General features: G+C 38.9%; 1 protein-coding gene across 7 annotated transcripts in view; it reads left to right on the plus strand.

Moving 5' to 3' along the window:
* CAMK2D (calcium/calmodulin dependent protein kinase II delta) overlaps positions 1-20,007 on the plus strand; it is a 208,945-nt gene that overhangs the window by 165,674 nt on the left and 23,264 nt on the right. For 3 of the 7 annotated variants that reach the window (XM_061585327.1, XM_061585324.1, XM_061585323.1), the window contains 3 exons: positions 7,876-7,935; positions 9,463-9,504; positions 14,060-14,108. In XM_061585327.1, the coding sequence (XP_061441311.1) occupies positions 7,876-7,935; positions 9,463-9,504; positions 14,060-14,108 (151 nt within the window). The remainder of the gene's footprint in view (positions 1-7,875; positions 7,936-9,462; positions 9,505-14,059; positions 14,109-20,007) is intronic. The other 4 variants (XM_061585328.1, XM_061585325.1, XM_061585330.1 and 1 more) reach the window with 2 other exon arrangements.

Here is a 20,007-nt window from a genome sequence, read left to right on the forward strand (position 1 = left end):
GAAGCTGCAAGATTTTTAAGATGCAGGCTTGTAACTTCTGTATCAGTTCAGTGGAACATAAGGTCCTGAATTATTTGCTTTCAGTTCTTCCAGAGCAAGGTCATAGGCCAGGGGTGAGGAACCTGCAGCCTTACCTGCTGTTGGACACCAGTTCCCGTCAGCCCCAGCCAGCATGGCCAATGGCCAGGGATAATGGGATTTGTAGTCTAGCAACATCCAGATGCCACAGGTGCTCTACACCTCTCATAGATTGTCCAAATATCAGTGCAAAGTAGATGTAATATTGGCCAGTGCAGCTGTTCTACTACAATAACATTGATACTTAAAAACCTGCTGTATATTTGCTGTAATTTCCTTGTATTAAAAGTAGGTTTCTGAAAATGTAACAACATGATATGAGTGTCGCTTCAAATATTTGTAGAGGACTTTATAGTATGAAAACGTTCAATATGTGAGCTGTTGCTCGAGCCAGGACCCAGCTCCTATGATATTGTGCAATATTTGCAACAAATAATAAAACCTGGTCTGTTTTCATCCTTTCTCTCACAAACATGGTCACACACACCAGCTTCCTATATATTCCACTGCAACTACCAAACAATGTGATAGTTAATTCCTGCATTTAACTCAGCGCTTATCCATGATATACAAGATATTTTACTAATAACCTTTTCATTCTCCCTCTTAAAAAGAACAAACACTTCTGAAGGACCCTTCCTTCTTTCTAGTGCTTGTCATTCCACTGATGGAATAGTAAAGTTCTCTAGGTTGTTATTGATAGAGATGGAGGTCTACATTCACAGTTATTTACCTACAGATACACGATTCAAACCAGAACAGGTTACTCCCAAACACTGTGCAATGTCATGTGAATTAAGCAAATTTAGAGTTGTCCATTATTTACCATGGAGAACAGATCAAAGCAAACCAGAAAGCACAGCAAAGCTGAGTACAAATAAGGAAGAAAATCTGCAGTTAGTTTTATATCTGGACAGGTACTAAGCTTAATACAAACCCTAAATGCCAGTTTGCCCCACAGGGTATCTTGATCATGTATTATAATCCCATCCTTTGAAACCCAGTGCATATTTGTTCTCCCATTTGTCAGCTTCAACAGTCCTAGATCTTCCACCCAGTCACCATCTCCTTTGTTTAGTGATGCTAATCTTTAGTTTTGGAAAGATGGGTAATGGCATCATGAAGTCTTGTCCCACCTTACCTTTTGCCTTTAGTTAGAGCTAATGTGGTGTAGTGGTTGGATTAGGACCTGGGAAACTAGGGTTCGAATCCCCACTCAGCCATGAAGCTTACTGAGTGAGCTTGGGCCAGACACAGGCTCTCAGCTTAACCTACCTCACAGGGTTGTTGTGAGAATAAAGTGAGGAGGGAGAGAATCCTAAACTCCTTGGAGGAAAGGTAGGACATGAATGGAATAAATAAAGAAATTGTTGTGCTGTGTCAGCTACATAATAACCCAAATTAGTATTCAGACTACTGGTTGTGGCCTAGTAGATATCCTCAAGGAAGGTGTGAGTGGAGCTCCTACTTCTGTGACAAAAGGTACAATCCAGCTAAATGAACAGCAGGAGGAGTTTTGCCATTCTTCTGACTTCAGTGGAAGATGGTTATGGCCAGCATGCTTGCAAGAAAGGTTTTGCGCTTTGACACACACTTTATCTTTCTAAAATAGTGCATTGCCTTTGGCCAGTAATGTTGCACAGCCATTTTTCTGTATACCTGTTACTTTGAATGGAGTGGGGGAAAGAAAGGGTTGTAGCCACCAAAACCTCTGGAAAGAGTGAATCTTCCTCAAAAACAAACAAGACTGTATCCATCTTTAAGACTTTCACAGAAATGTATTAGGGTTTGAAGAAAATTACCAAGTCCCTCCATATTATATATGCCGTGGGCTGATATACACAGACAGATTTTTTTTTTGTTCACTTTGGAAATATAACTTTAGCACAGGGGTCGGGAATTGGATCCGGCCAGTGAGCCAGATTCCTACCTCCCTCACCCGGCAAGCCAAGTTTGACAGGTAAGCTTTCAGCCCACTTTTCAGACACCTGACAACACAATGTTATCAAGTGACTAGTTTTCCTTTGCCCGAGAGGTTTGAAATCAAACTGCATGGTCCAAGGCACAGTGCTTTGCAAGGGCGGGCAATCAGCTGATCAGCAGTGCCTGCAAATGCCACTTTCGGCCGACATACCTGTTGCAAGTTATAACAACAGATATAGGCGAAACAGACATGGCTTGGCCAAAATATGGCTAGGCCTGCAAACCAGAGGTTGCCCTTCACAAGAAGGCCACATCTTCATGAAAACTTAATTCTGGGAACAGTTCAGTGGCTTCACTCATATCTGCCGTCTATTGGTGCCAAAAGGAGCTTTCCTCCAAGGGCATTAACTTGGGGGGGGGGACTTTTTATCAGGAGGGAAAGGGCTAAGCCTTTTCTGTGTCCCACAGTCCTGGTACTACTTTCCATGTCAATTTATTTATACTTTACAAGTGCATATTCATTGTTTATATGCAATCAATGTTGTATCTAGTTTGACCCCAAGAGGCATGCATTACTGGCAGTACCTCCTGTTATTACAGAGAACAATACTTCCATGGGTCTCTCTCAACACATTTTGTGTGTAGGAGGGTCCCTTGTGTCAATTTCAAAGAGTGTCTATGCACTAGCAATGTACTAACAAATGTATTACCCCCATTTTCTATCAGAGGGATTTTCCTCCAGAGATGAAAGTTGCTTGAGTAATACTTTATATTTGATTTCTGCTCAAGATTTCCATATTTTCTCCTTTTGTGTATGGCCATTTTCCTTTTTTTGTTTTTGGAATGCTACTTTTGTAAGAGGCTAAATTGTATTTGCATTAAGTTTTTTTGTTTTTTGTTTGCTTTGCAAAGTCTCAGGTTTCCTCATACACCCTCCTCTTCTCTGACATGGGCGGAAGAAGGGAACGGAGGAGCCCACTGCTTAGCTCAGGCTCATTCTAGCTCATATGGCTGGGCTCATAGTGCTTAAACAATCGTTTAGCATTATGTATGAACCAGCCCATTTTCTCCTGGTCCACAGAGAAAAGCATAAATAGTGCATTGTTATTTTTTGCATGCACTATCATTGTAATTACAAATCTAATGTTCAGTAACAAAAACAAATGTTTATTTGAAGAGGTATTGGGGTGTGTGTGTTCCTGAATAAAGACCATACCTTTAATATACAGTATAGATTGGAAAAATATAATTACCTACGAAGATACCCCTGCAACATGACACCAAGCCTGGTTTTTAAAATTTCTTTGTTAATGTATAAGAATATGGCACTACTATAAGCACTACGTAAGACATATAGCACTACATAAAAGAGATGCAAGGATGACAGATTCATTCACGGAGGAAGTGTACATTGAAGAACCAGAAATTTTAGAATGTGAGGTGAAAGCTGCTCTTAAAATTCTTGGAAGAAACAAATCACCAGGAACAGATGGTATACCAATAGAGTCACTACAAGTTACTGAGACTGAATCTGTCCAAATTTTGAGAAATATTTGTCAACAAATATGGAAAACTAAACAACGGCCAACAGACTGGAGGCGTTCAATATACATCCCAATTCCAAAGAAAGGAGATCCCAGGGAATGCAGTAATTATCAAACTGTTGCCTTAATATCCCATGCAAGTAAAGTAATACTCAAGATTCTACAACAAAAGCTCTTACCATATATGGAGCGAGAAATTCCAGATGTCCAAGCTGGATTCAGAAAGGGAAGAGGCTCCAGAGATCATATCGCAAGCATATGTTGGATAATGGAACGGAGCAAGGAATTTCAGAAGAAAATCACCCTGTGCTTTATAGATCACAGCAAAGCCTTTGATTGTGTAGATCATGAAAAACTATGGAATGCTTTAAAAGAAATGAGGGTGCCACAGCATCTGATTGTCCTGATGCACTACCTATACTCTGGCTACTGTAAGGACAGATATGGAGAAACCGACTGGTTCCCAATTGGAAAGGGTGTGAGACGGTGTGTTTTATCATCCTATTTGCTTAATTTATATGCAGAATATACCATACGGAAAGTGGGATTGGACCAAGATGAAGGAGGTGTGAAAATTGGAGGGGAAAATATCGATAATTTAAGATATTCAGATGATACCATACTACTATCAGAAACCAGTAATGATTTGAAATAAATGCTGATGAAAGTTAAAGAGGAAAGTGCAAAAGCCGGACTACAGCTGAATATCGAAAAGACTAAAGTAATGACAACAGAAGATTTATGTAACTTTAAAGTCAACAATGAGGACATTGAAACTTGTCAAGGTTTATCAATACCTTGGCACAGTCATTAACCAAAATGGAGCCAATAGTCCAGAAATCAGAAGAAGGCTAGGACTGGGGAGGTAGCTATGAGAGAACTAGAAAAGATCCTCAAATGCAAAGATGTATCACTGAACACTAAAGTCAGGATCATTCAGACCATGGTATTCCCGATCTCTATGTCTGGATGTGAAAGTTGGACAGTGAAAAAAGCAGATAAGAGAAAAATCAACTAATTCTAAATGTGGTGTTGGATGAGAGCTTTGTGCATATCATGAACTGCAAAGGAGACCAATAATTGGGTGTTAGAACAAATTAAACCAGAACTATCACTAGAAGCTAAAATGATGAAACTGAGGTTATCATACTTTGGACACATAATGAGAAGACATGATTCACTAGAAAAGACAATAATGCTGGGAAAAACAGAAGGGAGTAGAAAAAGAGGAAGACCAGACAATAGATAGATTGATTCCATAAAGGAAGCCACAGACCTGAACAGGGTGGTTCACAACAGATGCTATTGGAGGTCGCTGATTCATAGGGTCATCATAAATTGTGATCATCTTGAAGGCACATAACAACAATAGCACTACTAGTTCTAGATGTACAGGTAAACAAACTAACGTAATTTAAATCTGTTTAATAGCGTGGTCTGGAGCATGAAAGTTTACCTAGAATTCCACGATTCTAGGGGGAAACAAACCATCATCATGCTACAGAAAACAATTTGCTTTGATTCCTGTTATTGTAAGTCCTGTTGAATGCTTTGCAGAAGCCTACTATTTTATGAAACTTTCTTTGTTTTCTTGTTAAAGACAGACAGAGAAAGGTCCAGTTCAGATATCATGGTAAACCAGGGTTAATGGTTCACCATGAATCTACAAAAGGTTGACCCTTTGTTCCTAACCTCTAGTCAACAAGAGCAACAAACAACAATCCCTGGTTTAATGTTATATCTGAACCAGGTATTATAGCTTGCCTTGCTCCAAACCATGATTCGTAAACCAAGAACCAACTTTGTCTTAACACTGTAATTTTTTTGGAGTGAACCCAACAACAATCCCTAGTTAGGTTATAACACTAAGCCAGGGATTACAGTTTGTTGCTCCCACATCAACTACAGGGGAGTAGCAAAGTTCGCCCTTTCTGTGTGCTCATGGTACATTATTAACAAAGGTTTACTGTGATATGTGAACACTACACAATGGTGCATACAAGACCAAGTATCCTCCACTGTGTTACTTTGTCGAAGAGGAATCTGTACTAACCCATACACTGATCTTATTTATTTCATCATGACAACTCTCAAGGCTTATCATTCATATTTCCATTTTGCAGATGAGGCCAAGGACAACTTAGTGGCTAATGTAACCCCGTGAATTCCATGGGTTACTTACAAGTTTTTACAGTCTGGGCTAGAATGTGAATGATGTGAGGTCCTTAGTTGCATATTCAAACAAATACACCATTATTTAACATAACTACTGCTAAATCAGGCCTTCAGTAATTTTAACAGGTGCCATTTAATAAGAAATATGCACCTTCGATGCAATGAATTAAAAAATATATATTTCCACCATTGCCTTTTCTTTTAAAGGATAGCATTAGATCTTAAAGGCTCAGTGAGTTGTTTGGAACAACAGATGGGTGGGATACCACTGGAAACCCCATATGAAAACAGGATATATATAAAATAAATACTAGTTTTGTTTTTAAACAGACAGATATTACACTGAGTTTTACAAATGGTCAGCTAAGGTGTATGTATTTCCATTCTTGCATTTCTTTCACATGTAACGTTTTACCTTCGCCTTTCTTTGTGTTAGTGGAGCATTAAATATTCTGTATTACTGATCAGCTAAACTTTCTATCTTATTTGCATGCAGCTCTACAGTTTTGCTTTGGTTACAGCTAGAGCTGGTAAAACGAATGTGTAGTTTTTCACTAGAAGATATGTGACAACGCCTTCTGCCAGTTTTAGTTCTAATTAATTTTTACTGAACCTAATACTTCCATTACATTTAAAGCACCTGATGTGAAAGTGTGGATGAGTGGTTTTTAAATGCATTTAAGAAGTAAAATATTTGGGGGGGGTTTTCCGAGGGCACAATGTAATTAGCTTTTCTATTGCATATATTATAGTTCATACTTAGTTCAAAACTACTCATGATATTAGTTAGATTGAGAGAAAAGCAAATTGGTTATCTGCCTGAGAAGGGGTCTTCCATGGCCATATGCTGCACTCTGTGTATTTCACTTTAACACCCACTTCATAGAATATAAACCATATATCTTTAATGTTACACAATTAGATTCTGCCTTAAAAAGTAGCTTAGAAATGACTAGCCTCCCTTCCTGCATTTTTTTTGAAATGAGTGATGTAGCTGTAAAAAGGATCTGTAAGCCACCATACTTAAAATTATGTTGACTATATATTTTGTGGCCTCATTTAATCGAATTCTAGTTGTGTCCAGCGAAAAACAGCATTGCAGCATGCTGTAACACAGTTATTCCCAAACTGCAGTCCATGGGCCACTGGCCGTCTGTGAGCTTCATTCAGGGGCATGCAGCACGTCTGTGTTAAATATTAACATCAATTTGTAACTGTATTTTTATTGGTTTTATTTCTTATATTGTATTTTATATTACAATTTGAATTCTGTGGAATGGAAATTATAATACTATGAAATACAATGTAAGAAATAAAAGAAGCAATGCAATAAAAATACAATTTTAAAAAATCATACAGCATCTCTAGCACAGCGCATTATAATTGCTACAACTCAGAAAAATCATTAAAATCATCTGTCAAGACGATCAACAATTTTCAAATGGTCGGTGGGAAAAAAGTTTGGGAACCACTGCTGTAACACATTGTACCTTAGGATGAGACAATAAGAGTGTTTTCAAAACAGTGAAGTTAATTACTTTTCAACATTTTATGTCCTGTCGGTAGATGTGGACTCTAGGAGTCATTGCATGTGACAATATGAAATGTGTATGTCATCCCTGAAATACCAAATGCATTTCAGTGTAAATGTCTAAGGATAGATACTGAACTCATTTTCTCAATAGCAAGAAAGTAATCTGCTATACTAACTGCAGGAGGTTAAGGTTTATATTATAATATAGGGCTTCCAGCATAGTTGGCTCCCAAGCTAAATTCAGACATGGTGCAATTTATTTAATACCATCACATGCAAAGGTGGTAGGTGGCAAACAGGTATTTGGAAATGTAGGCCTATTCTTTTTCATTTCCTGCATTAATTGCATATTGCTTGGTTTGAGCTATCTTAGTAACACAGCTGAAACCGTACATGTCTATACAGCACCCCCTAGGGCATTTTTGAACGGCATTGGGAAAAGCATTCCTTATCAAATATGTTTTCGTTGTTGCTTTTGATTTTATAAATCCATACCTCTGTCAGTCTTTATCTCCATATCTATATCTCTGTATAGGTATTCTATATAGGGAGATATAGATATGATTTATCTGTTGTGAGAGGTCTAAGGCTTGTTTGTTTCTATTTTTTACATACCTACAGATAAACAACAAAACCAACGTGGTAACCAGCCCCAAAGAAAATATTCCTACCCCAGCGCTGGTATACCTGACTTTTTCCTTTTAACTTGCTTTTGAGTCCATTTCTGAGTTTTCTCTCCATTTCCCCTTCCTCTTACTGTACTCCTTGTTTGCTTTCAAAACGTTTGAAGCTCTTCCTCTCTTGAGAATTGGTGATTGCATTTTTTTAAAAAAGAGGCAGTTCATTGCGAAACTGTTTTTCTAATTAGCCCATGTGACATGGAAAATGGATGTAGTTGTGCAGTAGCATTGGTAGCTGTAGTTGAATTTCATTGCATGTTGTGTCAGAAAGTGAATGCGCTTTCGTGTTGCCCTTAGCTGTTCGCCTGATGAGTATTTCAGTATTTATAAATAAAGTTTAAACAAAATTTTCTTCCTACTTTTTTTAATGTAACATGAATGTCAAAGGCAAGGAGAGCTAACAAGATTATTGCTAGGCAACAACCACGTAGACCTTATTCAGCTTCTCATTCTGTACTCTTTCATAAAACACATCAGGACTTCGTGAGACTTCACTTACTTGAGATCAAGAGGCATCTAACTCTAAGGCTGGTTATATACCACAGCTCTCCTTTAATACATGGAAGCCATTATTGCATAATAGACTCTGTAGGGAATTTTTAACTAATGAGTTAGGCTATTTATATCATAACCCTTGCTTATGTTCCAATTTTTCTCTGGGGCTATGCAGCAAAGCTTCAGAATTAAACATCCTTCCATTGACAATTACCAGATCATCAGTGGCATCCCTCCCACCTTCCATGTTTTGGTAAACAACATGTTTGAACAAAGGCCTTTTCCAGTTTAAGATACTTATAAGCTCGGTTACATGACATTCCCATTGAACATGAACCATTCGCAGTTAACATTGTCATTGTTAAGTGCTCTAAAAATACTGGCTTTATAGATTCTTCTACCAGGTATTTCCCAAATGTGTGCCTGTGTACCACAAACCCTATATTTTTTGCAAGTGGAAAGAAGGGTTTTAGACTCTTAAATGACAGTATTTTCCATCATTGGTGTTAATCTCTGTGCTGTGAAATGGTTCTTACACTGTCAATAACTCTCATCACTTCCTGGATTGTTTTGTGCTTAGGGTCTCACATGTCTTTTCATGAACCTGCTCAGCCCATTTTGGCCCCTTTATAGACTATTTTGTGGTGCTTTAGTAAATTAATTAACCTAGTTAACCATGTTTGCTGGGGGGGGGTTGTCCAGTAGAAATTGTAATCTAATTTTGGGTGGGGAGTGACAAACTGTGGTTCGGCTTTTGATTTGAGACCTTGTGAGAGTTGGTGCCTCTAGATCTCCAGAGCTTCAAAACTCTGCATGTGTGTTAATCATGAATAAGGTATTTGCATGCTGCTACAGTAGATATGGTGGTCTTTCTCACTGGCTTGCCAGTTTCATCCTCTGGCAGCATCTAACATTGCTTTAGCTCTTGTCAGTGCTTACCACTTGTCATCTGGCTCTTCTCGTTCTCCTTTTCACTAACGAGAAATCTATTTACCGAGAACTGTTTTTTCTCTCTTATTTTATTCTCACTCAGGAGCCCCAAACTACCGTAATCCACAACCCAGATGGAAATAAGGTATTCAAAAAGAACCAACACTGTTTTGCTCTTTTCAAATTCCACATTCCATCCAGTTTTTCCAAACCACAGTGTGTTCATTACGCAGGCCTTAGCTAGGAAATTAGGTACCTGTTATTGACTTGTCTAGTGAAGCCTGCAGAGGACTGTTACTGTTGTAACTAGACCTGCAGAGCCCTTTTCTGCACTGTTTCTGAATATCCTGAACTGCACCAGAGGTGGTCAGGTAGAAGCTGTTCTGTGCTTTGGTGTACATCCCTGGCTTCTAAACTGGAACTTACTGTTGTTGTGGAGGAAAAAGAAGTTTTCCCTCAGATGCAGAATGTAGTCAATGCTTTCCATATTCAACATTTTACTGAAGTTCAAGGAAGGCACATTTGGAGATTTGTCCCATCTTCTGTTTTTTAGCATGTTCATTCATCATTGCATAACACCGGTGGGGATTCTTTGGGAAGGGCGTCTGGGTGCACGTTGCAAATTCTGTGATGATTAATGGGCTACACCCAAATCATACTTGTATACATGCACACTACCAAATGCATATGTTCTCTCTCACACACTCTTTGTAAAGAATTTTACCAAGCTATCTTCCATACATATATCTATAACAATCTTCTCCTACTCTGTGGCCTCCAGTGTTGTGGTCAACTCAGTCACCCCTGCCAGAATTTCCAATAGTGAAAATAGTGGTCCAAAACATCTGGAGGGTACCAGGTTGGAGAAAGGTGATCTATGAACAGGCTCAAGTATCCCTCCCCCCTCATTCTTCTTCATATTTATTTATTTATTTATTGCACTTGTATACCACCCCATAGGCGAAGCTCTCTGGGCAGTTTACAGCAATCAAAAACATTAAAACAAATATACAATATAAAAGCTTCATAAGCTTTTCCAATACATGGACAGCAGTTCCAGGGATGTGGCTGCTATTGGCAATGTAAGTAATCATTATGCCTTGTGTCCAATTCTGTTTTTACCTTCTTGGGATGTCCCTGGAGCCAGGTCTCTCTGTCTAGCTGATGTGGCCCAATGGGGGCAGGGAATATTTGGAGTCAGGCCAAAAGCAACATGATCTATAATACTGCAGTAGGACCAGTAGAAGGGAAAAGGGAACTTAGTGGCCCATTGACCTGAAACTTTCCACCCCTGTTTTGTGCAATTACTTCTTCATTGAACTTCAGATTTGTTTCAGAACATCCAGGTGCTCGGATCTAGGGTGACAAAGATGTTCTTTGGATTTCATGTGTATTATTTTACTGCTTTTGGAGAGGGGGTCACTCGTTTTCTTTCGTCTGCTGTTTATAATGGCTGTATTTATTAGATTGAATTGTGTATAATTTTTTTCTTTTCCTTGCATGGCCTTGGAAATGGGCTAAGCAACAGTTGAGCTGCAGCCTTCATAGCAGTGTTAGAATTAGCAGCTTTCATTTGAGGGGGGAGGGAGGAAGCCATTTTCTAACCTTTTGTCATTGCTGCAGAAAAAGTGAAAAAATGATTGCCAACCAAATTTCTAGCATAGCTTTCAGTGGTGGTGAACAAGTTGTCTATCCCTGGAATAGGGAATACCATAATTGGTTTCTCATAATTCACTAATTTAAAAAATGTCACTGTGTGCTTGGACATTACTATTCTTGTTGGATTTCGTTAATATACTTATAGCTACCCTGTGTTGTGTGAATAGTACTTGTAGTTAACATTACAGGGCTTTCCTCAAGCAAGTATCGCAGTTTACTGTATTTATATCTCCAGTTCATTTTCATATTTATTTATTTTACAGTCTCTGGTATATATTATATATACACAAGGTGAATTGTGATATTTGCCTTGCTACTGCGTGCTCATGAACTATAATTTGCCTTTCATATTGTGCTTTAATATGCAGTCTACAGCCTACATTCACCAACATCAAATATTCACTTGTATGCAAAAAGGGGGGGGGGAACACACAAAACAATCAATAGCTCTTTGGCGTGACTATGTCTACTTGTTCTATGTAATTCAAGAAAATTGATATAAGTGTGTTTTCTTCACTGGGGCAACCTCCCCCCAAACTAAAATGAACCTCAACATGGAGGAATAAATCACTTGTAGGAAAAATTGTTGTTAAGGTGCATCATATACCAAAAAAGCAGAGGGAGGGGGAGAAGCTTTTTAGCATGGTGGAAGACATGAACGTTGCCATGGAGTCAGTTTGTGAGGTGATGCATGGAATGTTTTGTGCTTGTATGAGGATTTTGTAAACCATGTTAAGAGTGTGTTGCATAACCTCTGAAGCATGATACATCTGTGTTCATGCCATGTGAGCATTCTAACACCAGACAGAGCATGATGGTTTATTTTGAGTGGTAGGCAGATGTTTGGGGTGGGGTGGTGCTTGTTGATATATTCATTGGTGAGCATTCATCTTGTCTTTTAGTTGTCAACATTGCATTAGGCTGTTTGGAAACTTTCATTTGATTTAGACTTGTAAAAAAATGAAAGAGCACTGTCAAGGTCTGTTGGGATTCATGTCACGTTCATTTATAACAAGCCATGAAATGTCCAAAACCAGGCTTTCAAATAAAGCCCACAGAAATTACTGGCTCATAAAATTGTTCAGTAGCCTTCCCCACTCATTAGTATTTTAGTCCTTTCTTTTTACCTGGAGATAAATTTACTTGCTCCAGGTGGTTAGGCCAGTTTACAAACCTGCACTTGATTCATTGTCAGCATTGTCCTTAATTCATGAATGAAGAGGTGTCTTACTGCTTCTTTTGTCCTCCCCCCACTTTGCAACTTGTTTTAAAGCAGGGGGAGAGATTAAACTTTTGGCTATCTTTGACAGTGTCCTTTTAAGCGTGTAGATTATGATGATGATTTGTGATGCATAGAACTGACAGCCATCAGAGATGCTTGCCTTTTTGATACTGTGGTGAGTTTAAAAACAGCTGTCTGATGAACAAATAATTATAAACTGGAACAATATATCTGCCAAACAAAACAAAAAACCTAGGAAACCACAATCTGTGTTAAAGCCTCCCTAATAATTTACTTTCATTTTGAAAAAAAAATATTTTAAAAAGGGGAACCGGCTGGGATCCAAAGAGCAATGTTCATTTTTATTTTATTTATTGCATTTACAACCTGTTTCCTTCAATAATGGTAAAGGCAACGTACAGAGGGGTCACTGAGAGGTCTCCCATCCAGATATTGACCAGGCTTAGGCTTGTTTAGCGTCAGCAAGATGGCTGCATCACATGGTCCCAGACCTTAGATCTGGCCCCCTATAACTTTAACTGTACTATTTTATTATTAATAATAATAATAATCCTCCCAGTAGGAGCCTAGGGTGGCAAACAAAAACACTAAAAACACTGTAAAACATCTTAAAAAACAGGCTTTAAAATATATTAAAACAAAAATATTTAAAAACATATTAAAAAGATCTTTTAAAATATCTTTTTTAAAAAAAAACCTTTGAAATCATCTTAAAAAGCAATTCCAACGCAGAGACTGGGATAAGGTGTCAACTTAAAAGGCTTGTTGAAAGAGGAAGGTCTTCAGTAGGCGTTGAAAAGATAAAAGAGATGGTGCCTGTCTAATTTTTAAGGGGAGGGAGTTCCAAAGGGTAGATGCCAGAACACTAAAGGTCCGATTCCTATGTTGTGTGGAACAGACCTCCTGATAAGATGGTATCTGCAGGAGGCCCTCACCTGCGGAGCACATTGATCGACTGGGTATTTAAGGGGTAAGATGATCTTTCAGGTGTCCTGGTCCCAAGCTGTACAGGGCTTTGTACACCAAAATCAGAACCTTGAACTTGGTTCAATAGTTAATGGGCAGCCAGTGCAATTATTGGGAATATGGAGTGAAGTCTTTGGTGTGGTCTGCTGGTTTTTGTTTTTTGCTCTGAACAAGAGACTACCATGCCATACCTTCAGCTGCCTTGGAAACTCCCCTCAGTTTCAAAAGTGCTTTGCCATTGGGAGTGGGGGGAGAGGAACTGCTACTATTTGAGGAACACAAGGTCAAAGCCCCTCAAGCACATAGACCTTCTGGTTCCCTAGTTCTTTGGATCCTGGCAGTATTAATATTAATCCTCAGATTGGATTATATCTTTTTTTAAAAGTGGGAGCATTTCCATTTCTGGATGTAATTAATAAACTCTAAATATCAAGTGGTACATTGATTCAGGGCATATGTCTACACTTCCTGTTTGCAAAATGGCTAGTTCTGATGGTCAGCTTAATGTAATTCACCATTCTATGTCTAAAAAGTATCAAAGAGTTTTAAGAAAACCAGCCCATTTTTCACAGTTGTACTTTCTTTACATTCCTGTGGAGTTCAAAATGGGTCAACAGGAAACATGTCTTTAAAAGTTCCTTTCCAAACTGGATGGGACATCTTGACATTTGGCTTGAGGTAGAAGCAGTCATTCTCTGTGATTATTTGTTTGAGTCTTGCAGTCATGTGGTCTGCCTCTCGGATTTGCATGATATGTACAACGGCAATTGTAAATACAAAGAAGTTAAGAGTAATAGATCAGTCAATGAATTTCTCTTATACTTCTCAACAGGAATCAACAGAGAGTACCAACACTACCATTGAAGATGAGGATGTGAAAGGTATTTCATTGTATTTGTTTCAAGTATTAAGTATAGAATTTGTTTATAATCTCAGGGTAGTAGCTGTCAGTATCAGCTTGGAATGTGAAGGCCTGGGGAGGGAAATTGAAAAATTTGGGGGGGGGTGTTTTTTTGTTTTCTTTCCATGAGGGTTTCCAGGCTTCCACATCTCTAGTGGCAGCATAGTCTTACCATCGGTGCTCCTCAGGGTATAGGAGACTGGATATCAAATCTTCCATTTACTGAATGACATTCATAGGGTGCCCAGGCTGAAGGTTGTAGAGAGAACTAATTTTATGATTTATTACATTTATATCCTGCCTTTCCCACAGGACTCAAGGCAACACACATGGTTACCTCACACGTGTGAGGTAGATTAGGCTAAGAGATGCTGACTGGGCCTAGTTCACCCCAGTGAGCTTCATAGCTGAGAGGGACTTTTAACCCACCCCTCATCCCCAGTCCTAATTCTTGCCTTTACACCACACTGGCTACCCATGTACTCTGTACTAGAGTTGTCGGGACTTACTCTGCTGCTTCCAGTTCTTGCACAGTGCTAACTCTGCCTCCTTGCGCTGGCTTTCACCTCAGCCACTTTGTGGTGTGCATTGCTACAGAAATGCGAGCGGAACTATATTAAAACAAAATCCCCTGTGGATCTGGAACAAAATATATTATTGAAGATATTAAAAAGCAGCCTAATAACCCTATGCTTTTTAATATCTTCAATACCATATTTTGTTCCAGATTCACAGTATCATATGTTCATTTACTGTAATACCATCATAGAGCTCATGTAGAAATTAAGACCATGGTCTGATTCAAAGGGTGATTTTCCTTTGTTGAAGAGGGAGGCAAGGGTGTATCTTCTTTCCTCAGCCCCCATCCTGCCCTCAGCACCACACGGGTCATCCACACATGGGATGTTGTACTGAAATAGGGCATTCACTGATGAAATTCAGTGTTCATGGGCCTGAACAGCATGAGCAATAACCTGGGCAAAATATGGTGATCAGTCGCATGATCTGGGTCCACACGCATGGGTGAAGAGTATTGTTTGAACTGGGCCTCTGTTCAGTGGAGAGTAAAATTGGAGAAATCTACAGTATTGATAAATTGTAAGCTAATGTATTTATCATTAAATAATGGATTTTTCACTCTTCTGTTTCAAACATGGCTCTTCACTGCAGTTTGTTCTAAACAACATTTTTATAAGTAACGTCTGTTCAGATGCCAGTGTTTTTTGTTTCCTAGCCAAATTTTTGTTCTTCTTTTATATTTTCCCACTTTCTCCTATTACTTTAACATCCTCTAAAATCTTCTAAGACCACCTTCCCCCAGCTGGTGCCCTCCAGATATTTTGGACTACACCTCCCATCAAGCCCAGCTGTGCTGGCTAGGACTGATGGGATTTATAGTCCAACACATCTGGAGAGAACTAGCTTGGGAAGGATATTCTAAGGGCATGATCCATCCAAAGTTAAGCCCTTGGGAGGTCCCTAAGGACAGGTACTTCAGTCTTTCTAATTAAAATAAATAATTTTCTGTGTGTGTGTGAGTGTATCCTCATTTTCTTCAGTCAATGATGTGTACATAAGGCTGCCAGCTAGTCTCCCACCCAGGCACTGACCAAATACAAGCCTGCTTAGCTTCAACAAAGCTGCTTCATCGTTCCCTTGACATGACTTAACTTTCAATAAGTCTTAGAAGTTATTTGTGCCCTAAGTTCCGTTTTGTAAAATTATTTTGCTCCTGTTTCAGTAAATTAGTAATTTAAGATGTGGAACAAGATTTTACTACATGTTAAATTCAAAGTTCAAATACCTCCCTCCCTGCGCCCAGTTCCTTCCCCACAACTGGGGGACAGGTTAAGGTTGCCTGTTTAGACAAATGGCAGGAAAGGGAAGAGGTAAGCGTCCTTTTGTATTATCCTTTACAGACTCCGCCATTGTTTTACATTGGGGGGGGGGAGAAAAGGGACTCATCACAAAGTTGATTGTCACGAGTAGTTTGAGCTTTAGTACAAGATTTTTCATGGAGTGCTGATTGGCAGTCAGTAAACAGGCAGCTTAATAATAGACTTTTGGGGGGGATCACCTTATTAATGCTTGTTAGAAAACTCTGTGAAATCCTAACGTTATAAAATAATGGGATCTTTTTAAATAGCTTAATGGATATGAAACACTATTTTATAATGTGAAATGAATTTCATTGAGTACTATAGCACAAATTGTTTTGTAAAGAACTGCTTTTTCAGATGCTTGCTGTATCTTATTTTGATAAGGCTTTCAGTAAGAATGTGATGCAGTAGAACTCATCATTATGTACAAGGAAGTACCTGTTTTGCAGGTACTTCAGATTTAAATATGATATTCAAATAAATAGAATTAATATGGGAAGTCTTAATCTTTATCTTCGCTGCTTTTTGAGGACGAGCAAATATATTTCTGATATAATTGGTAGCGCTTGTAGAATTCTGTGTCTTCCTGCACCATAACTATATCCATTTCTTCCAAATATGATTTGGTCTTCCATCATATACATACAGCCTTCATTCAATAGATTCCAGAGCAGGGAACAGCATAAAACATATAATATGTGCACTAAAACCACAGCCTTGAGAAATAATATGAGACAGCAGCTAGAGATGGGGGAGCAATTTGTTTCAGTTTGCATTTAAAAGTGAACCTCCCAAATCTGCACTTTCCGAAGCAACACAAGAACTGAAACACAACCATCTTTCCAATTTGCACTTTTCTGATTTTTTTTAGTGCAGTTCTCCAGCCAGGTAATGTGCACAAACATGCATATACTGTAGTGCAGGAAAATGCTTATATTAGTGAAAATAACATACAAAAATGCATTATATTGGGGGAAGTTGCTTTGCAAAAATATGTATAGCATGCAAAATTGCGCACAGACATGAATATGAGGAGAAATTCACACTAAAATGCTGATGAATTTTCATGAGGACTTTTTAAAAAACAAAATTGGTCAACTGATGTGAAAGTGTAGAGAACTGAACTTAACATTGGTAAAATGAGAAACTGACAGAAACAAAAATTGATTTACGTATTTATTTATTTATTATGACATTTATATCCCATCTTTCCTGCAAGGAGTTCAAGGTACATGGTTCTCCTCGCCCCACATTTTTATCATCACAACAACCCTGTGAGGTAGGTTAGGCTGAGAGACTGTGACTGGTCCAAGGTTAGCCAGTGAGCTTCATGGCGGAGTGAGGATTTGAACCCTGGTCTCCCTGATCCCAGTCCAGTACTCTAACCGCTATGCCACACACACTTTGTCCATCACTAGCAGCAGCTAAAACACAGAGTAGACTAAGACATTACAAATGCCTGGGAAAACAGAAATATCTTCACCTTCTTGTTCATGGTGCCCTCCATATGTTGAACTCCAATTCCCATCAGCCCCAGACAACATGATAAAAGTTCATCATAGATTATGATAGTCAGCACCATGTTGACTACCTCAAGCATGTGGAGATTTTCTTATGAATCAAAATATCTCATACGCACTAAAGCCATTAGTTCCAGTAATTAGCTTGAAAGTATATACCTTCAGTCTCTGAAAAACTAGGTTCCAGGTCCCTGAGATGTGCATAGTACACAGCTAACAGTGTTCTCGAAGAGGCTCTACTAAATTTCAGTATCTGGTTGAACCAGTTGTTTCTGCCCTTTCACATTAAAAGCCTGTTCTTGTCTTATCAATCATTGTTGGTTTGACAGCAAAATAAACCATGTTCTCCAGTTTGGATGTAACTCCAGGGACTGTTCTTTGTTGCTCAGGAGCAAAGCAGGAGCGATATCGGTGTTCAATAAATCATTAACTACAGCTTACTGTAATGCCCATACTGGGCCACTAAAAGCATGTGTGTGACTGTTGATGACAAACAGTTATTAATATGCCAAGTAGAGTAATTAAAGGCAAGGGCTTGAGGTACAGTTAAAGGTAAAATGTGATGCTTTTGTTGATTATTATTTTATTTCCATTCTCAAATAATGATGATCTGGTCACCAACAAATTAAGGCTCTCCAGGGCTCTCCATTACATTTTGTATTTTACTATACCTTGTCAGAACAGCCAGAAATAAAGAATGAATCTCCATGAAGTAAAGAAGGTATTCTTGAATTTTTAGGCCTTCTTCTCATGGACCACAGGTGGAAGCAGTAAACCTGTTTGTGGACTGAACCACTTCAGGCTATAGATGGAGGATTGCATGCTTTGAAGGTTCTTCCATAGGAAAGAATTCCCTGAGCAGTTTGGGTCCAGGAAGTTTTGCCACTTAAAGCCAAGCCAAAAATGGAGCTCTCCTGCTAAGGCGAAACCTTTTTTAAAAAACTTGCACCATTCAGATTGAAGTAGGTTACTTCATCATGACACATGGCAGGGCTAGCTGTGTCCTTGATCACAGAATTAGATAGGAACCTTTCTTCCTGATGTCTAGTTTTCTATTGGTAAGGAATTATTGGTATATAACATTATAAAACTTCTTAAGCCATATAAACTCTCAAAGCCACGTACAGTAATAATACCGGATGCACATATTACTCTTGCATTAAGTAATGTGAGTTAATATCACCACTTTTGGACAGCTTTGAAGGGGGATTAGATTAGACAAATTCCTAAAGGATAAGGCTATCAATGGCTACTAGTCATGATGGGTGTATGCTGTCTTTAGCATCAGAGGCAGTATGCCTCTGGATATTATTGTAACTGTTACTTAATTAAACATATTAGTCACTTTACACACTCAACATGACTTAAAAATAATAGTAAAATATACAGTACACATATGAAACAAGACAATTGAAAGCAGAGCTCAGTGTGAGGTTATCAAACCATAAAAACAATTCTTTTGCCCCCTAACATACGTCTATAGCCCCCAAAGGAGGGGGATACATTACCAACTGCTGCACAGAAGAAATTAACACACAAATGCCTGTGAGAAGAAAAGTGTCTTCACCTGGTGCCAAAAAAAATGTCAGTGTGGGCACCAGGTGAATCTCCCTAGGGAGATCATTCCATAGATGGTGACCTATTTCCCTATTGCTGATTACTGGAGGACAACAGCAGGAGAGAACATTTTAATAGCCAATGTGAGAAGAGAATGCTAGACTAGATATGCTTTTGGTCAGAAACAGCAACACTGCTGTTACTATATTCAAGAGCCTGTTTTCTTTAGCTGTCTTAGGTGGAATGGCTGACCCTTAAATAGTCTGGGAACTCACACTTTCCAGGCTCCTATGAAGGATGTTATGACTCAAGGAGCCACTTGCACACTCTTCAATAGCCTCAGGTAGAATGGCTAGCTATTGAAGAAGGAACATTCAAGCATGTAAGTTTCCACTTGCAACATGGGACAACCCCCAAACACAGGTTTATGATGCCATGCCAGTTATGGAATTCTTTCCCAGGGATGTCTGCCAGATGCCAGCTCTCTTGGCTCTTAAGTGCCAAGTGTCTTGAGATTTCACAGACCAGGTGAAGGGTGGGATTCTTGGGAGGTCAAATTCTTCACTAATCTAAGAACATATGAAGTGTCCAGCTGCATCAGACTAAAGGCCCATCCGGTCCTGCATCATGTCCTTACAGTGACCAACCAGATCCTTGGGAAGTTCAGAAGCAGGACCTGAGTGCAAGAGCACTCTTCCCCACTTGTTATTCCTAGCAGCTGGTATTCAGAGGCATCCTGCCTCCAGCAGTGAAGATAGAACATAACCATCATGGCTAGTAACTATTGATAGCATTATGCTCCATAAATCCACTAGATACCTGACGGTGCAAGATACCAAGTCCAATACTTGTGTGGCAGTGTTTAAGATATGAAGAACATATGTGTGTCTTTTAAAATAAAGTTTAAAGTAATGGCCAGACA

The sequence above is a fragment of the Rhineura floridana genome, chromosome 9 (genome assembly GCF_030035675.1).
Source record: "Rhineura floridana isolate rRhiFlo1 chromosome 9, rRhiFlo1.hap2, whole genome shotgun sequence".
In the NCBI taxonomy this organism is placed as follows: domain Eukaryota; kingdom Metazoa; phylum Chordata; class Lepidosauria; order Squamata; family Rhineuridae; genus Rhineura; species Rhineura floridana.